Here is a 20,274-nt window from a genome sequence, read left to right as displayed (position 1 = left end):
CAGAAAGCAAAATTAAACAATAACGACATTCTTGATTGTTTACACAGTTCTGGAAATGTATACCGGTTATAGAGTATCAGCCATACTCCTGGGGAATATTTGGGATTTTCCAATGTATAGTTTGAAAGCTGCTTAAAAATATACAACCATGGAGAGCTCTCTGATTGATAGTTGATCTAGTTGTACAAAACAACTTTGCTACTTTGCAATATTGAAATAATATTGAAGATTCCTCTATGCAAGTGAGTAATGTGGGCTTAGTCAATTTGTGTAGAATACAAAATAACAAAGTTGGAAGGAACCTTGTAGATCTTCTAGTCCCAACTCCCTGCTCAAGTGGGAGACCCTATATCATTTCTGACAAATGGCAGTCCAATCTCTTCTTGAAAGTCTCAAGTGATGGCGCTCCCACAACTTCTGAAGGGAAGCTATTCCATTGATTGATTGTTCTCACTGTCAGAAAATTTCTCCTTATTTCTAGGTTGAATCTCTCCTTGATCAGTTTCCATCCATTGATCTTGTCTGACCTTCAGGGGCTTTGGAAAATAGTTTTTCTCCCTCCTCTCTGTGACAGTCCCTCAAATATTGGAATAATGTCACCCCTGCCCTTCTCTTCATTAGACTAGCTATGTCCAGTTCCTGCAACTGTTCTTCATATGTTTCGGCCTCCAGGAAGCAGGATCAGAGTTGATGGCTTCATTTTCCAATTTTGATGAACTGAAATTGCCTGCATGATCTGTACTGCATGAGCTTCAATGGATTCACTTTGCCGGCATGCAGATATTGGTCAGCTGTACTGGAATAGCTGATGTAATCTAAACATTATGATGTAATCTATACACTCTGAGGACCTCTTCATATTGGATGGAATGATTTCGTGTTTCTACCCATCTACTTGCCTATATATGCATAGCAATCTATTCACATGACTAGAAACAATGCTAACCCAGTGGCATAAAGCAGGGGTCCTCAACCACCAGTCCGTGGACCGGTACCGTCCGTGGAGCACTCTGTACCGGGCCGCAAAGAATTTTTTTTTAAAAAAAATGGCAGCTTTCTTCGCCTTTGGTGAATGCTGCTGGGATCGGGGATCAAGGACACAAATGAAAGAAGGGGAGGGAGGAAGCAACCGAAGCCTGTCCTGCTCTCCGGCTCAGCGGCTTCGGTTTCCTCCCACCTCGTTCCTCTCTCAGTCGCTCTCTCTCGCTGCTCCACCAGCCCAGGAAGAAACTGCTTCAAAGAAGCCGGGGTGGGCTTTTCCTGTCGCCGCAGCTCCTCCGAAGCGCCTGTTTACCCCCACCCGCCCGCCCGCCCGCACTTCAATTCAGTGCTCCGTTCTGCCTGCCTGCCTGTCTGGTTGATTCAGAGCAGCTTCGGCTGAGAATAATAACTATTCGCCTCTTTTATCAGCCGAAGCTGCTCCGAAACGAAGGCAGGCAGGCAGGCAGGCAGAACGGAGCACTGGGTTGAACCGCGCGTGGCGGGCGGGGTGGGAGCTGCGGTGACAGGAAAAGCCACCACCACCCAGCTTCTTTGAAGCAGTTTCTTCTTGGGCTGGTGGAGCAGCGAGAGAGCGACTGAGAGAGGAACGAGGCAGACACCTGAGGGAGGGAGGGAGACACCTGAGGGATGGGGCTGAGGGAGGCAGGGCCGAGGCGCTCCTGATTTGGAGTTTGCTGGCAGACGTTTTATTACCCGACTAGGTAACAACATCAGATGTTACCTAGTCAGGTAATGAAACGTCTGCAAGCAAACCACCAAACTCAGATTCTTTCCCCCCCCCATCCTTGAAAAAGTGTTTGTGCTTGAAACTGGTCCCTGGTACAAAAAGCTTGGGGACCACTGGCATAAAGAACCCTACATTAATAATGTTTTTTCATGTTTGAACAACTCATTGAAACTAGCTGACTGAAAGCATATTTCAATCAAGCATATAAATAAAACAGAACAGAACAGAGCTGGAAGGGACCTTGGAGGTCTTCTAGTCCAGCCTCTGCTCAAGCAGGAGATCCTATACCATTTCAGACAAGTGGCTGTCTAGTCTCTTCTTAAAAACCTCCAGTGATGAAAGGCCTACAATTTCTGAAGGCAAGCTGTTCCATTGCTTAATTGTCCTCACTGTTAGGAAGTTTCTCCTTAATTTCAGGTTGCCTCTCTTCTTGATTAGTTTCCAACCAATCAAGGAGAGAAGCAATCTGGAATATTCATTCCATTCTCCCAGTTTTGGAATATTGGGGGGATGAAATCTCTCTCCAGATCATACTCCACTTTTCTCTCCCAAGAAGCACTTATTCCCCATTGTTGTGTCATGAAACATACCCACATGTTCTGCCATACTGCTTTAGTATACATAACTTTAATTATGACATGAAAATAACTTCTGTAGAAGTTGTCCCAAAGGTGCTTTTTCAAGAGGCAATTGGACTTTCTTGTTTTTTTTTCTTTCAAGACTGAAGAAGCTTCTTGGATGAGAAGCGAAATGTCCAAAGAAAAAGAACAAGAAAGTCCAGTTGCCTCTTGAGAAAGCACCTTTGAGATAACTATGACCTGGATGACTGAGAATCTCTACAGACATTCTGTAGAAGTTACTACTGGACATGACATCATGAAACTGGCTACATGATACTGGGTTATTGATAAAAAGAAAGTAGTACTGGTGGCAGAAGCATCATACACATGTTTTTATCTGATCATGAAACTCACTATGGGGTTTTGAGATGGTTACTGTCTCTCAGCCCAGTAGCTTACACAGGTTGTTCTAAGGGATAAAATTGAGAGATACTTTCTATTCTGCCTTGGGCACCCAGAAATATACATACATACATACATACATACATACATACATACATACATACATACATACATACACACACCCACACACCCACACAGTAGAATAAATAGATCAAGGTATGAGACTATCCACACTCATGGTTTGTAGCATTGTCCAGCCATCATAGTGTTAATATAATACCTAAGAAGCTAAAGTTATAATATATTGTCACAGAAATGGTGGGATAATTCTTTAAATTGATGGGGTGGGAATCTCAGTATCTTTTGCTCATAATCCTGTGCAATGCAGGAGACACTTGATTGCAAGTTGAATTAGGAGTCTGTCATTATAGATTTAAGCATCTCTCCGGTTTAAAAAGACACATACAAAAGAGTATGCAAGGGGAAATTGCAATCTCCAAAGTATACCCGTCTCTTAAAGTATACCCGTACTATTTATGCAGGTCCATTAAGTTCATGTTATCAATGTCTCAGTATTTGAAATCTTAAGAAAAGAAATCTCATCACTTGCATTTCTCACATTAACTATGCAAGCACATTTTCAGCCTAGCAACTGAAAGACATTACAAAGACATTAAGACATTAATGACTTTTAATGACATTAATGACATTAAGGTATTAATGACTTTTTCCTAAGAATTGTTTCAACATATTTCTGGTAATACCACACTACTAACTAGGGCATACAAAACATTTGCCAGACCAATACTTGAATACAGCTCATCAGTCTGGAACCCATATTACATATCTGATATTAACACAGTTGAGAAAGTCCAGAAATATTTCACAAGAAGAAATCTACATTCCTCTACTCATTGCAGAATACCTTATGCCACCAGACTCGAAATTCTAGACCTAGAAAACCTAGAACTACGCCATTTTCAGTCTGATCTAAGTATGGTATATAAAATCATACATTGCAATGTCTTACCAGTCAATGAATACTTCAGCTTCAACCATAACAATACAAGAGCACATAATAGATACAAACTCAAGGTTAACCGCACCAAACTTGATTGCAGGAAATATGACTTCAGCAACAGAGTGGTCAATGTCTGGAATACTCTACCTGACTCTGTGGTTTCTTCCCCAAACCCCAAAAACTTTAACCTTAGACTTTCTACTATTGACCTCACCCCTTTCCTAAGAGGCCTGTAGGGGGTGTACATAAGTGCACCAAAGTGCCTACTGTCCCTGTCCTATTGTTTCTTTCATTTTTCTTATATGTACTCATTTCTTGTATTCCTAACTATGTTTATCCTTACACCTATTATCTTGTAAGCGATTGACAAATCAAATAAATAAATAAATAAATAAAATCTCTAATACAGCAAGGTTCCTGTGCCTTAAGTAAGAGAAACAATCTTGCTGTACTGGCAATCTCACTCTTTATTCGTTCATTTCTCAGTTCCTTCCCCAATTTAGCATTTCCGAAAAGAATCACACAGTCTCCTAACCCTTCTAGGATAGCAGCAGATATTTTCCATGTGCAGTGGTCTGTATGTTAATGTTTACTGGGGAGGGATTACAACAAGCTTGGTTCCTCTAAGTACATTTTAATAGTTCAGTCTCCAAGTAGGAAGTCTATTAAGGTGGACTGTCGGTCTTGTTCAGCTTAGGCAAATGGTCTCAGTCATCTTGTGTGCAGGAGGAGCTAAGCAGGAGTACATGTTTGAGGGCATGTTTCGAGCCAGCGTGTAAGATGATCCCTCTTTGCCAAATGCATCAGGCATCCCTGACACACTCGCACACACATTCCTGTCAAGTCATCTCGTGAAAGGCTGCCAGCTTCCAACTTGGCTTGAATGTACAACCTTAATAAAACACGCTGAGGTCTCAGACAAAATAGCAGTTCAGCGGCAGCTAGAGTAGAAGAAAGACTCAGAGGCTATTCCTGGGCAGCTGAGTCCAGGAGACTGCATGCTGAAGTATAACAGAGAGGAAACTATAAATCTCTGCTACTATTGCAATAAACTGCTCCTGCTTTAGCTAAGGAAGTATTGAGATTTAGAAATAATCTTTTTTTTTTTTTTAAAGAAAAGCTCACTATTATTTTATATTCCCCTTTTCCTTATCTTTTTATCCCCTAAAGAAATCCTTAAAGGCAAAGCAAACATTAAAAAGAGGGGAAGGTGGGGGGAAGGAAGGCAAAGGAGAGGAGAGGAGGTTTGGATCAAGGTGTCAAGAGCAAGACAGAAGAGGGTTAGTAATATGACCATTTTCTTTTGGTTTGTGTTCCTTGCTTCTCTTCTGAAGCACATCAACTGCACTAGTCCACGCCGGGCTCCAGAGCCCAATGGTCGAAGGTATAATCGGATTCAGCATGGCCAGTGCACCTACACATTCATACTTCCTGAACAGGATGGAAACTGTCGTGAAAGCTCTTCTGACCAATACAACACCAATGCTCTGCAAAGGGATGCCCCTCACATTGAGACAGATTTCTCCTCCCAGAAACTGCAGCGGCTGGAGCATGTCATGGAAAATTACACTCAGTGGCTACAAAAGGTAAGTTTAGAGCTGCTCTAACACCTGTATTGATTCCTGCATGATGTATGTACCATTCCGATGGAGATGTTAAGTTTGCTGCCCTCATCAACTTAGGAACACCCTGAAAACTGTTCAGTGAGAATAACTGCCAATAAAAGTTTGATGACTGATTGGCAGGTGTTGGCTTGTTGGTTTCAAAGTGATTTAAAGAAATTCAGGGACGTTCAGCCAAGGGAGCTAATGATCAGTGTCCAGGTGGATAGCTTGACGGGTTGACTGTTAGAAGTAACTTAACAAGTACAAGGTGTTTTCAGAATGATTTCCATGTTGTTTGAAATCCCTGTGGTCAGTATTTTTTGTCCATAGGCTTTTTGTTATAAAGATTTCTTTTAAAAAAAAAAAATTAAAAACAAAGCTACTTGCATGGGACAAAAAACATCAAAGGTTAGCAGAAACCATTATCACTGAAACAACCTTTGACACTGTGCTAGCTCAGAAAGCAATGGTTTTAAGTAAAATTAACTATTTAGTGCATTGTAGCACAGAGATAAACCGTTGGACTCCTCTTATAATTTTTGGATTCATTTAAGCAAAAACCTGCTGTGTGTTAGCAATGTTAGATGTGTGCTTCAGTGGAAATGCTTGGCTGAAAGAAAGCACTCTGCAGAACTATAGTAAAATCAGGATAATTTTTTTAAAAAAGGAGATCTGATAATTAATTCTAATTTTAAGAGCTGCTCATATTTTGAATAAGGCTTATGGTGGACCCGTCCTAAGTGGTTTGCAATCACTTTGACAAGAAACTAAATGAACATTGAGAGGGTTCCTCGGTGTTGTGCGTTCCACACACTCTTCATTAATTATCCCACTCCCCAAAGTGGTGCATGTGTTCCCTGAAACTTGAAATGAATGTTACAAAATAAGCCTGTGCAGCACTCTATGTTCAGGATACTTTCTCAGAAATGGGTTCCAAAAGTGTTTTATAGGATTTACTCTTAGAGAATAGCACATAGAATTTCATTCTTAGAAGGCAAACATGTAACTATTTACTTAATCTATCATAGAATACTAGCATTGGAAATGGGTTGGAAGTCATCCAGCCCAGCCCACTGCTCATAGAAGGACCTCCCTGAATGAAGGCTCTCTAGTTCTGTTTGAAAGCCTCCAGCTGCCCAGGCAATTTGTGTCACCCTGTAAAATTTCTCGTTCCAAACGTTGAACCAAAATCTGGTCCTCCCAATTTGCATTCACTTCTTCTGGTCCTGCCGAGGGAAATCACAAAGAGGAACCCTGTTTTTCCTTTTGCCAGTCAAACCTTCAAGCATTTGAAAATGACAAAATGTACTTTTGAGTCACATCAAGATAGGCTTGCCAAAGATTTTGTTTTTTTTGAAAAGCTGTCAGGTGGCATGGTTCATTTCCACGTATAGGTAGCAATCAGAAGAATTGCTCTGGTGGAAACATTGCTTTTTTCATGCTTGGGTGAGATCAGTTCTCATATGATGGACTACATTCCCTTTCTCTCTTCATAAGAGGGAATCAGTCCCACAGAAGTCAACAAGAGTGACTCCTAAATCAATGTGTATAGGACTGAATCTTGAAACCGCATACTTGAGTTTAGTGAGAGGAGGCTTTCATGTAAATGGTGAGACCTTGAAATGTGATGCAGTCGACTCATTCATTCATTCATTGCATCTGTTTGCACAAACTTTTCTGCGAGGCAGAAGATTCCCCTTTCCTTTTCCTTTCCTTTTTCCCTTCTGAAAAGAACTGCCCTGCAAAATCACATCTAAGGAAATTGTTTGTGTTCTGTAATTGACCACTAGGGACTGAACTAAGCTCACTCTTTTACAAACAGAAAAATAAGTCTTTGGAGAACCGTGGAATCCTTTGATTTGCAGCTGACCATCATGTTCGAAAAGAAAATAGGTGACGAACAGACACTTAGCAACAAAACAGTATCTCTAAGACTTGCAATTTTCAGTGGCTCTCCAAATTTAGAAAGGAAAGGAAAGCTTTCCCTTGAGTTGCCTTAAAAATGTTTAGCAGGTGGATAAACATCACATATCTTTCTGCAGTGCTATTCCATAGAATAAAGCATGAGTCATTCCTATTGGACTCTCTGAGTACTTTATAACAGTTTCTGCATAGTCCAGGGGAGATAAAATTTGGATGCCCAGGGTCCAACTTAATATTTTACAGATGTGATAGCTGCAGGGATTAGGAGACTGGGATATTTCTGATTGTTTTCCTTGGTTTGGGGAATTAAATGGGAGGGGGGGTTTTCCTTTATTTCAAATTAAGTTAAATCTCATTTTAGCCATTTACTCTATGTTAGCAGGAATGACATCTTTGAGAAACTATGAAGATACTGTAGGTAGTTTTGGAAGTCTGAAAAAGTTGTTTGGGTGTTGCAAGTGTCTCTGTAGCCTTCGACTGTCAAATCTTGGTTTATTTAGTTCATTTGTTTCATTGTTGCTGTCAATACAGCACATTGGGACAGTAATTTTAATAGCAAAGAATATGTAACTGAAAACATGAAATGCATTGGAGCATAGATTTATATTCATGAATGACTTTTTAAAGATGTCATTTCCAGTAATGTGCTATTTGAAAATACATTGCAGCGGATGAGTAAATTAGAAACATTGCTGCTTCTGTGGCTGTGATCCCAGACATCAATTGATATATATCACACACATATGCAGCATTGCACAGTACTTGCATCTATCTGTGTTTTCATGCTGTTGCTGTAATATATCACATTCATCAAAACTGTTTAGTATTAGAACATGTCATAAATATACATGCATACAAACACAAAATACAATCTTTACACTTTGGAAAGGGGACTGAAACTAAAACATGCTTAACTGGCAACCTGACATTGTAAGGGTCTTAGTTTAGCTAATCTAGAAGAAATGTATCTCATTTTTTTTTTTAAAAAAAGTTCCAATGTTGGAAAAAGAAATATTTGAAAACTCTTCTTACACTGAACTGTCAATTCAATTCAAACTAAAAATTTCCTTGTTCGACTGTAAGCTAGGGTATCAAACTCACGGCCTGTGGGCCGGATACCTCATGTGCTGGCCACCCCACCCCCATTTTAGCGAAAAGGAAAAAGTCATGATAGATCACATGACAATGATAATGTGAAGATGTGAGTTTGACACCCCTGCTGTAAGCATTTATATTTGCATATCCAATTATTAATGTTGATATAATTGGCTGGAAGATAATTCAGTTTAGTAACAATCGACTACCTTTGCCAAAACTACGAGAAGATTCTTGGTAAACATATTTACAGTTTTTCTTCAAAGTATTTATTTTAACAAGGATAACTTCCTTCACTATTTAACCCTGGGTTTCATATCTGTCATGTTTGTTCTAACAGCATTAAACAGATCGCATACTGTTGTTGCTTTTTATTCCTTGCAATAACTGGCTGTTGTGCAGTAATGAAATGCTTAGGTTATCATTTCAGTATTTAAACTTTGTCAAAGAAGAACTGTCTGAAATTTTTTGAGCTTGGCAATATTTCAGCATTTTTTCCCCATGCTGAACTAACCCAAATGTATGGTACCAATAGAACCACAAATAGCTTCACAACTGTGCAGATGTTTGTATGGCATCCATTTATCCATTTCCTATCTTGGTGTCTTCCAGATGTGACAACTTTCAATTCCCATATGTCCTCTGCTGGATGGGAATTGTAGGAGTTGAAGTCCAACATATTTGGAAAGATCTAATTTGGGAGATGGTGTTTTAGATAGTGCATATAAAACCCAGATATTGATTGACTTGTACCAAAATGAGAAAATGATAGTTTAAAATAAGGAAACAAGGAATATAATAATCATAATTCTCTAGGATACATAATTTCCTATGGAAGTTTTGGACTGCTTTCATATCCCCAGATTAATGTCTCTGTTGATTATAGCGAATGCGAGATGTGATCCAAAACATCTGGAGGGCAACAGGTTGTCTACCTCCCATCTGCATAAACCAGCAGTGGCTCTTCAGGGTTTCAGGCAGGAGTATTTCCCAGCGCTATATGAATATGTTATATATTATCATTATTGTACTCTGACCTTGGTTAATTTTTCTCCCCTCATTTTAAATTTGGTGACATCCCTGTGCAAAAGTAAAAAGAAATATTTCTTGATTATCTGGACATTAAAAACATATACACATAGTATCATATTCACTTGAGATTCTGCCCTTACATTGATTTTTTTTTACTGAATCTGTTAAAGATATTTAATAAGGAACATGGTAGGTCAGTGCTGTTATGATTGTGGAGGAAAACACACTCCCACATGAGTAATAGAATATAACTGACCTAACCTAGTCAGTTAAAGGTCTAGTGGTCCTATATATACTCAGCTTTAGCTTAGTTTTGTTTTCACATTTTAAGGCTATGTGAAACTCATCATAGAGTTATAGCTCATTATAGCACATTATAGCTCATTATATTGTGTGAACACAAAATTGGATTTAGACTTTTAAGACATTTAGTCATGTTATGCAAAGTTACAGTGCTTTGTGACATATATTGTGTGAATAAAAAATTGGATTAGACTTACAACATGCTTTGTGACAACATGAATTCTCTTATTTCCTGTAATACTACTCTGCCCTTTGAACATCAGTACAGACATTTGAAGGAAATCTTAATTTTTCTTATGTGTGGATAGCTTTTTTTCACTACACCTGACTATTTATCTTGCCTGTCTGTCTGTCCCTTTCATATGCCACTTTCAACTAAAGAATTCAGGTTTCTGTACAATGAATTGCCTATTTTATCCTTTGAGTATCCTTTGAGAAATAGTGGCCCCCTTCCCACAACACATTCATGGGTCAGTATGTGGTAGAAACTTTCAAAATTGATCACTGACCCAATTAGTTAAAGGAGTTAGACTTATCTTAAAACTGGCCCAGTCTTGGAAAAACTAATCACCTCATAATTCCAACAATTCTTTTATTTGCTTGCCAGTCTTCCAGGACAAAAAGCTAGAGAGAAAGAGTGGCAGCAAACGTCTCTAATGCAGGAAAGAGGTTAAGGTTTGGTGACATGGAACACCCTTTCCACTGACCTACTGCAGTGGCTATTTTAGTCTGACTGGCCAATCGGGAAGAGGACTGTAATGCTCCCAAGTATTCCCAGGATAGTCCTGGTATTCTAAGGTGCCAACATAGTCCATAGAATGGTAAAGTGAAGCAAATAACAAAACATATTCATAATGCACATTGCAAAAGCAAATGTTTTGGTTTTGATCATGGGTCATGACTTTGTGCCCTTCATTTTGTCATGTGGATGCTTATCCTTATGGGTACTAGACATTTCCCAGAATAAACTCTTCCTATTTTTTTAAGGCACTGGAAAACAATCTTCTCTAATGATAAATATTTCCTGGCTTCATTTAATTTCTAATGATGCAGAACATATTGTGAATCAGCCTCTTCACCTCTCACCCTATGAACTCCTACCTTTCCTTCACTCTTCCTTTATTTTTTGGCCCATGGTGGGCCAACAATGCATTTCTTAGTGTTCTTGGCACTGCCATGACGTGGGCTTCTTAAATGTTCAAGGAAAAGAAGAATTTGCTGCTATGTAGAGAAAGAAGTTAAAGTGGAAAGTTATGGTATGTTGTGTTTAGAAGGCAGTACTAGGAATCTCTAAGGATTGTATTCCAAATCAAGAAACTATGAAATTTAGCAATATCATTAATCTAACGATAATTTGTGGACAATAATTAGGAACACAGCTAAAAGAACTGAACAAAAGTTGAATGAGTTGATATTTCACATAATAGATATACAACGGAGCTAACATTCCCATATGAATTATGCAAAATTACTAACTACAGAAATTTTCAGTAAACATCCCAGCCTAATTCATCTATTCCCCTTAATTCTCTGTCAATGTGGCTTGATTATCTGAGCCCCAGCTAGATATGAAGTGAGCATTATAACCTTTACATTCTTCTCTAATCCTGACCTAACAAATCTTCTACAGCAATATCACTACTTTAAGATTTTGAGAGCTTTTTCCACCATGCTGTGTCTGTTACATCTCTGGTGGAATTAGCCTTTCTTCAGTATGACTGCTTTATCACCTGATTTTTCTTCACATGCAATACTACCAGAATAAGCATTTGCCATCCTTCTCTAGAATCAGAATGATTGCTGTGTTCTAAAACAAGGTATCCTGAACATCAAAAATTCTTTCCCAAGTAATAAGAAGGTAAGAAATAGGTTATTTTCCTAAATGATAGGTAATTCTTTCCTAAAGTAATAGTATCATTAAGATATCCTTTACAAAGTTATTTTGTCTGGTGGGGCAATAGACACTTTTTTGTATTTTTAAAAATAATGTCATTTGTCCCAGCTGTAGAACAGCTGATACTCACACTTTCAAATATAATGAGCAGTATCACCCTTAAACATACATACACACACACATTCACTCACACTTTATGCCATATGTTATTTGTATCTGTTGCATTGCTGAGAAGAGCCTCTATGTTACACACTGTAATACAATATCATAAAGAAGCCATTGAGAGCCAGCCCAGATCAACCTCTGATTAAAATTTTGAAAGATTGTATAAGTGAGACGACTTTGATATTTTAATTCTGATTTTATACAAGGTTTTATATGCTGATATTATACTGTACACCATCCAGAATCCTTCCCCGAGGGAGATTTGTGGTTTAGAAACATGAAATATAAACAAACAAACAAATTGGGAAACTGGAATCTAGTTTAAGGTTCCACAACTACAACAAAAAGGAAGAATTACTTGTTTCGTTAATTACATTTATGTAGTGCCCATCTCATCCTGGTGACTCTGTACAGTTAACAGTTAGTAACACAACCAAGTGGAAATAAAATACATCTATCCAGGATTAAAAAGCAATCAAACCACAATTAATATAATCACCCCTCAAGCTGAACCTGACAATCTGACCTCCAAATCTGGGAACATAGCCATGTCTTCAACCATGTTGGGGAAGACCAACAGGATTGTAGCCAGTCTCACCTTCTGGGGGGATGATTTTCCATAGGTAAGTGCTATAAGGGAAAAGACACTCTTCCTGACTCCCATCGGATGACCTTTTTGAATTGACAGGACCTGTGACATGCTTTTACTGTGGAGTCTAATGGGTTGGAAGAGGAAGTCTGCAAATAACCCAGCTTTATTCCATAATGGACTTTATAGGTGACCACCAGCAACTTTAATTGCATTTGGAAGCATATTGGTAGCCCATGCATCTCACAAAGCAGAGGCATAATAGGTGCACAACAAGTGTGCTCATAACTGCCCACACTACTTCATTTTTAAACAGTTGTAACTTGCTAATTCTCTTTAAAGCCAGCTCCATGTTGGGTACATTGTACTAGTATGCTCAGGAGGTAACTAAAGTATGAGTGACTGTCAGCAGAACCTACAAAGAGCTGCTATCTGTTGCTCAAATAGGAGCCATGAATCCAGGAGAGCCCAAACTGAGCACTAGTTCTGTTTGGAGTAGCACTATCATATCCTGAACAAAAGTGAAGAGTCAGGGAATGAAACCTAGATCTACTAGGATTGAGCTGAAGCAGGGGCTCCTCATTCAAATCCTCCAGACACAAAAGACAGGAACTTTGACAGGGAAGTTGCTATGATAGTAGGGAGGCTGATACACAATAGCAATGGTTCCTATTGATTCCTACAGCCATCTAGCATTTATTTATCTATGGAGTAGTGTCTCTAAGATAACCATAGCTATTCCCACACTGCTGCCTGGGAACTTTTGCTACCACACCAAAAACCCTCTTTGAAATAGGTAACACTAAAATGTCTTTGAAAGTACCTCAGGTTGGTAGTTAGGTTGTTGGTTTGAGCTCTGAGTTTGGCAATTTGGTTACAAACGTTTCATCACCATTCGAGGACACATCGTCAGTGGGTTTTAAATTCAATTCACAATGCACTAATGATGTCTCCTCAAATGGTGACAAAACATTTACAATTGAATTGCCAAGCTCGGAACTCAAACCAACAGCCTAATGGGTAATACTTTTTTGGCACCCAAGGAAGTTTCAATGAAACACACTAGGTCAGCCTTCTCATCCGTGATAAGTGAATGGTTGAGGAGTTTCTACAGACTGACCTGGCATTCACATTAGCAGCCAAAAACTAAGGCCAGCAGAGGGCTAGTGAGTGAGAAATAAGATTGGGTACAGAAAATAAATAGTAACAAGTAGCTAATTAGATGCTATCAGGCTGAGAGTCCAAGAGCAGATCCACACCTGATCCAAGATAAGATCTTCATTTGATATGACCCACACCTGACCCATTACAAGTTCATCACAAGACCTTCACCTGACATGTTCCTCACCTGAAATGACCTTCCCATCATGAGCCACTGACCACACGAAGCCCTTATAAGCAAAACACCAACACTGACATTCTCTATATTCTGCTTAAGACGTTAACTAGCCTGATAATGAAACATTTGGAAACCAACCCAGAAGCTCGGAGAATGAACCTCCACCCTCACCCTACACCTGAACTACAGATATTCACTACTATTGCAAACCAAGGTGCCCAAATGTGTGTGCTTGGGGGGAAAAAAAGCAAAGGAAGCACAGTGAGATTATTTATTTATTTATTCAATTTATATAATCTCCCGTCTCACAAAACAAGTGACTTGGGCAGCATCCAGTAAGCACCATAGATAGACATCAGGCAGCGTGATAGATATTAAATTCTCAACTGTCCATCTACATTCTACTGATCAAATGTGGTCATTAGGTCATAACTGTCAAAAGAGTTGGGATCATTCATTTTGACCCTCCAGCGCTGATCAATTCTTTAGATTTTATTGACTTAGTTCTAGAAATAAAGGCATATATCAATTTTGGTTACTTTCATACTCTAATCATAAACTTTTGATTTAGTTTTCTTCATGTCAGTTTCAGTGTTTTGCTTGTTTGTTTAAAGGCAAAATTGGACACAAAAAGATCACTGGCAGTGCTATGCATAGTTATGCTTTATTCTCTGGGTCAGTTTGCATAGCATATTTTTCTTTTGCAAGCAAGGCTTTCTAAAAAAGTATTTTTAGAAAATTTTGATGTATTATTTTTACGTCTCCCTCCCTCCCCCACTCTCTCTCTGCACAAATCCTTCTTGCATGCTACAAGTGTCCATGTGAATGTTAACTGGAGCATGCAAAATTTTACAAAAGTTAAATGTGAGGATATGCAGAATTATGGCTTTTCCTCTCATTTCTATTCTGTTTTCATTAGTGTACAGGAATATTTTACCCTACTGAAATTATTGACCTACTTTGTCTATCACTGGACCTTTTGATTTATATTATCACACCTAATTTTCTAACAAAGTCCTTCAATGCCAGTGATTGGTACTTAGTCTGAATTGAAGATGTTAGGATTGGAACTGGCTGTTTCTGTACAGAAAGCATAAACTGTTCCACTGAACTCTAAAAACAAGCAAAGCAAAGCATTATTGTCTTCTGGCTTAGAAAAAAGTTTCCCCATGGTGCAACTGTCATTATGATGGGGTAAGGAATTAGGTTTTCCCTTAATGCCTTGGGATACTTAGCCAAGAAGAAAGTTAGGCTTTCGATGATTGCAATTATAGAATAAGCATTTTTCCCCACCCCAAATCAATGCAGTTGGTCTTCCAAAATGAAATAGCTGGCAGCTTTTAACATTAAATATTTTTTCTTCCATTCATGTGGTTGAAAGTTGTTAAAGGCTTTATTTCTTCAAATACCAGGAATCCACAAAATGCCTGCAATGACTCTTGGGGCACCCAACATGGAAATTATTAGTAAAGACCAACAGTTTTGGCAGCAATTGAAACATGGATGTATATGTAAGTGGTTATAAGAAAAGGCTTTTTCACAAACAAAAAAGCAAATCTCAAATCCTTTTAAATCCATGGTATTCTTTAGTCTTTCCAAATGTTTGCTAGGATTTGAAGAAGATCCATATCATAACGGGCCATCCACTTTTTCCTTCATCCGTGCTTTGCTAGTATGCCTTTCTAGTGACCCCTTACTGGTCTCAGAGACCTCTTTTGAATACCTCTATTAATATAGGATCCTATATATTTAAATCATTATGGACAAAAATCTGCTTGAGTCCATGGTTTTAGATCCATACAAATCAGATTGAACAATATTTTAATCTAAGAAAATCTGCAGTTTATTTAGAATATGTCATCACTGTAAACACAGCAAGACGCCAAACAACAAAGAGTAGCTGGCTGGCATGGGTCTGTTTTTTCAGCAGTTGGATAAAAATGGGTAAATGTATCATTTGGTTTTTGTTTAGAAACCAGCTGCAGTTGTATATGCATTTAGATTCTTGAAAATCCCACTGGAAGTAAGAGCATTGGAACAGCCAATTTTTGGCTTCTTCTGGATCCAATGCTTGTAGCACACATGGAATTCTGTACAGCCAACTATTTTTTGTTCTCCACAACAAAAGTACTTCTTTTTTAATTTTTAATTTCCATATTGTCTCTCCAATCTTAAAGAAATAGGGCAGTCTGCCTCATTCAGAGGTCCATGGGGGACAGATCAAGTTATGGATTATAATCTATAACAACAGTATATGTGTGTTACAAAAAATATTGTGACCAAGAGAATTCCTATTTGCTCCAGATCCATTATGATTATTAATGATGATAATGGTGTCTGTTTTTACTATAATTAAGATTTCAAAATAGTTTTTGTTCATTTTTCAGTCAATAAACCTATTTGTGAGGTCCTTGTTTCTCCCTGAGTTTAGTTGTTTTATTGCAGACATGTCATTACTTAACATGGATCATGTTCTCTATTTAATAAAATGTCTGCAAGACAATAACCAAGCTTTGAAAGCAGTATTGGGATTCAATTTTTTTTTACTACCGAGTCTGTGGGCATGGCTTGGTGGGTGTGGCTTGGTGGGCATGGGAGGGAAGATACTGTAAAATCTCCATTCCCTCCCACCCCACTAATCTGCTTTCCAGCTCTGTTCTCCTGTGCAGGGCAACAAAAGAAGACCCAGCTGATCAGCTGGGACTCGGGAGGCAGAGAATAGATGGGGGAGGGGCCAGTCAGAGGTGGTATTTGCCGGTTCTCTGAACTACTCAAAATTTCCACTACCGGTTCTCCAAACTACTCAAAATGTCCACTACTGGTTCTACAGAACTGGTCAGAACCTGCTGAATACCACCTCTGTTTGAAAGTATTAAGGTATTTTTTTTTCTATTGAAACCTATTGGCATTTTGCAGGCTGTAAAATCAGAATTTTTCATTTCAATTTCCAATTGAAATAAAATATGTTAACCTATAAACTGTGAATGTGCAAAATAAAGGTTTTTCTTCTTCTGGAGAACATGTTCAAATATGAAGCTACTGGGAAAGTGACCCTTTGAAATAGATTATATTCAGAATTAGAAAAGATTGGGTTAATCAAAAATAAGTGACAAACTAATACACAACTAAAACTGAATCATATTTCAATCCGAGTCTCAAAAATGGAAAGATAAAATGTTTTAAATTGTAGCTTCTAAGAGAAGTACAAAATTAATAATTCAATTTAAAAAGTATACTCTTCCCTACATTTTCCCGTGATTTACATTTCCTCTTTGCTTTTCCTTCCTTTGTGTTTTTCATCTTAGAAATGACATATAAATCTCTCAAAACTCCAAGAGTTATACAGAAGTGGCTTTAAAGAGATATATTAAGAAAATTAAATAAACTATAGCGAGCAATGTATGTTCTTAAGGATGTTTAAATTATTACATATTGAGATCTTGCTAAGACTTCCATATCATATAAGGTATAATGACAATCAGCATTGAGAAGCCATTTCTTGCTAAAACTTGGTTATTGAAACAACCACCAAGCAGGGCTGCCTTTTGTTTTGAAATTTTAAGAAACTTATAAACATCTGTCCTTTGAAATATTTGATCTTTTTGGAAAATATTTTGTATGGCTGTAAAAGTTCAAGGGATGTCTTCTCAAGCTATATTCCAAACAACATTTTATATTCTAAATAACTTTCCAGATATCATCCTTCCAAGCCACAGAGAAAGAATTGGCCCCTTCAGTTGCCTTAAAATGTATATTCAAAATTTGTCAGCCAATAGGAGAGAATTATCTTTCTAAAGATACACTCCAGTATTATATAGACAGCCTTGCTCAGGTCAAATCTAAGAAGCAGCTGTTTGAAACATCAATTCTTACCATGTTGGTAAAAAATTAGAGTGATCTTTTCAAGGGCAGATTTTAAGGGATGCAATATTTTAGAGGCCATAAACTTTGCCTTAAAACAAACAAAAACAGTTTTTGATTTAATCTTGATTAGGATTATGGGTGGGTAAAGGAAAGCCACTGCTGCTAAAACATAGCTTCCATTCTATGAAAAGCTGATACTTTACACACAGATATTTTAGAACAAAGAACAAGTCTAGTTCCAGCAATCATACCTTCTTGCTAATTTTGTGGTCTGTATGGCTGCCATAATCTAGACTTTGAAGTAGTGGCCATGAACATCATATACATACAGTATTACTTTTGGACAAAGTTTTTTTAAAAAAATTTGTATTTGTTTTTAAAAACAAACATAAACAAACAAAACATAAAAACATCAAGCTATCTTCCATATGTGTACATACAGTGTGCCGGTTGGTTTACAAATTGTTTTATGCTTCCATTTCGTAGTCTTCAATTACAATTACATTGCATATAATCTCGTATTTTCAATCAAAAATTAAATGCCTTAGTATCATTATTAATCAATCATTTGACTATACTTTTATTCATTCATGTTTTACAAGATAATCATAATTTACTTAGTTTATTTTATAACAGTTCATATTATCATCCCAAATCTATCCTAAAATCATTTTGTAGATATAATAAGAAAGAAGTACATCTTTATATATTTATTATTTTCTAAAGTCTACATATTTCATTACTGTATTTTATTGTCTAACCATTGATAGAAAAGATCCCAAATTTTATAAAATTGTTTATCCTCTTGTTCTCTAATTTCAAATGTCAATCTACTCATTTCAGCACATTCCAATATTTTCTTAATGATTTCCTCCTGTGATGGTATTTTCTCATTTTTCTAGTTTTTAGCAAATACAATCCTAGCCGCTGTTAATACATTTACAATCAGGTATTTCAAGTCTTTACTATATATTTCAGGTAAAATTCCCAATAAAAATATCTCTGGTTTCAAGTCTATATGTTTTTTTTTGTCATTTTTTCCAACCACATGTGGATTTTAGTCCAGTATTTTTTAGCATCCACACAAGTCCACCACATATGGTAATATGAGCCAGGTGTCTGATGACATTTCCAACATTTTTCGGATTTATTCTTGAACATTCTTGCTATTCTTGTCGGGGGACTTTTGGGCAAAGTTGTTGAAAAAACATTTTTGCTTCTAACTTGTAATTGCATCCTTTATATAATAACACATAACTATATAATAATAATAGTAACAACAACCTACATTGCTCATCGTTAATAATATTATCAATAGCTCCTGTATATTTGGTTATAGCTGTTAAGAAAATACATGCAGCTATAGTTCTTCGTTTGAAGAAATAAATAATTATATTTACTGAAGCTGTTTGAATGTATTGATGTTCTTCCTAAACAGACAGAATTCAGTTTTTGATTTGTAGATAGGGATTAACATGCTGCCTAAGCTTGGGGGCTTGGTGTGTGTGGGGAGTTTAGGGGAAACGGGCCATGCGAACAGTGGGCTGGTGTGCATGCACATGCGTGCACAGCTCAACTTGAGCAAGTTGTGCACACATGTGCATACATGCCGGCTTGCAACTTGTGCTCCTGGTTCCAAATAGGCCTCGGCCAGTAGCGGGTCATGGCCTGAGAGATGGGGACCCCTGGCCTAAATGAAAACTTGGTGGAAAGGAATTTCTACCAAGAGATGTTATCCTTTTAAAACTATCATAAGTGGTGGCCATTACGACATTCATAACTCTACATAGCTGTTTACAATAGTCAGAGAACTTAGCATTGCAACTTTTGATCCTGTAGGGCAACTAAAAAGAAAAAGGCAAAGAAAATACATTGAAGATTTCCCTGATATACTGTAAGTAGAAAGTCAATTACTTGACACCAGTTATAAATAATTATTACCTTCACATGTCATAGAACTTTTGTGGGTAGATTTACAGCATTTCTGCATTATTTCATGAAAATTGATTGTGAAAGGCTGAACTGTTTTTCCTCCCCCCAATTCTCACATAGAGTGCAATAAGAAAGATTCTGTTCAAAATATACAAATTGTTAACATATGACCCACCAGAGTCTGCTGGACTCCCAAGATCTTTCAGTTCCAGACAGCATTGTCACTGGTAAAGAAGGATAGGGCTGTAGACCAAAATTCTCAGAGAGGTCATGGCTCCCTTCCCCTGAACAAAATTACATGAATTTAAGCAAAACCTCCTTACATTCTTGATCCCCTAAGCAATACATTAATTTGATAGAATATTGAAAACTATCTGTAAACTGACCCTATTTTAGTCACAGTTAATTATAGGCTGGATTCTCTCAGCTTTGGAAACGCCTGGATGGTTTTACGTCTTGTAGTATAACTCACTTCTGCTTTGGGAAGATCTCAGCAAATCCAACACAATTCTTTTTTTTGAAATTTTGGTGTGTGTGTGTGTGTGTGTGTGTGTGTGTGCAAGCATTTATACTTGGTATGTAATGAACACTGCACAATAAATCAAAATAACTTTATCTGTTTTGTATGAAGCTTCATTGACTTAAATTAGATTATTCCACCTCATAAAGCATGTTTCTTTTCCTAAACTTTGGGATTTAGATAAGGGGGACACAACAAGAATTTAGCTTGAACTAGTTCTGTCCAGTTAAAAATCCATTCACCTCATTATCCCTTGGGTACCTCAAGATTTTATTACAATGTGTTAGAGCCAGATCTAAAGA

General features: G+C 37.6%; 1 protein-coding gene across 1 annotated transcript in view; it reads left to right on the top strand.

Moving 5' to 3' along the window:
* Nucleotides 1-4,296: 4,296 nt before the first annotated feature.
* Nucleotides 4,297-20,274, top strand: part of ANGPT1 (angiopoietin 1) — a 139,920-nt gene continuing 123,942 nt past the window's right edge. Inside the window, exon 1 of the mRNA XM_087962087.1 lies at nucleotides 4,297-5,298. Coding sequence (XP_087818213.1) covers nucleotides 5,002-5,298 — 297 coding nt within the window. The 5' untranslated portion in view covers nucleotides 4,297-5,001. The remainder of the gene's footprint in view (nucleotides 5,299-20,274) is intronic.

This window comes from Notechis scutatus, chromosome 3 (assembly GCF_049901735.1).
Source record: "Notechis scutatus isolate UNSWTSFEM ecotype Mainland chromosome 3, rNotScu1.2, whole genome shotgun sequence".
NCBI classification, from domain to species: Eukaryota; Metazoa; Chordata; class Lepidosauria; order Squamata; family Elapidae; genus Notechis; species Notechis scutatus.
Note: the sequence above shows the minus strand (reverse complement) of the source record. Positions and strands in the feature narration are given on the sequence as shown.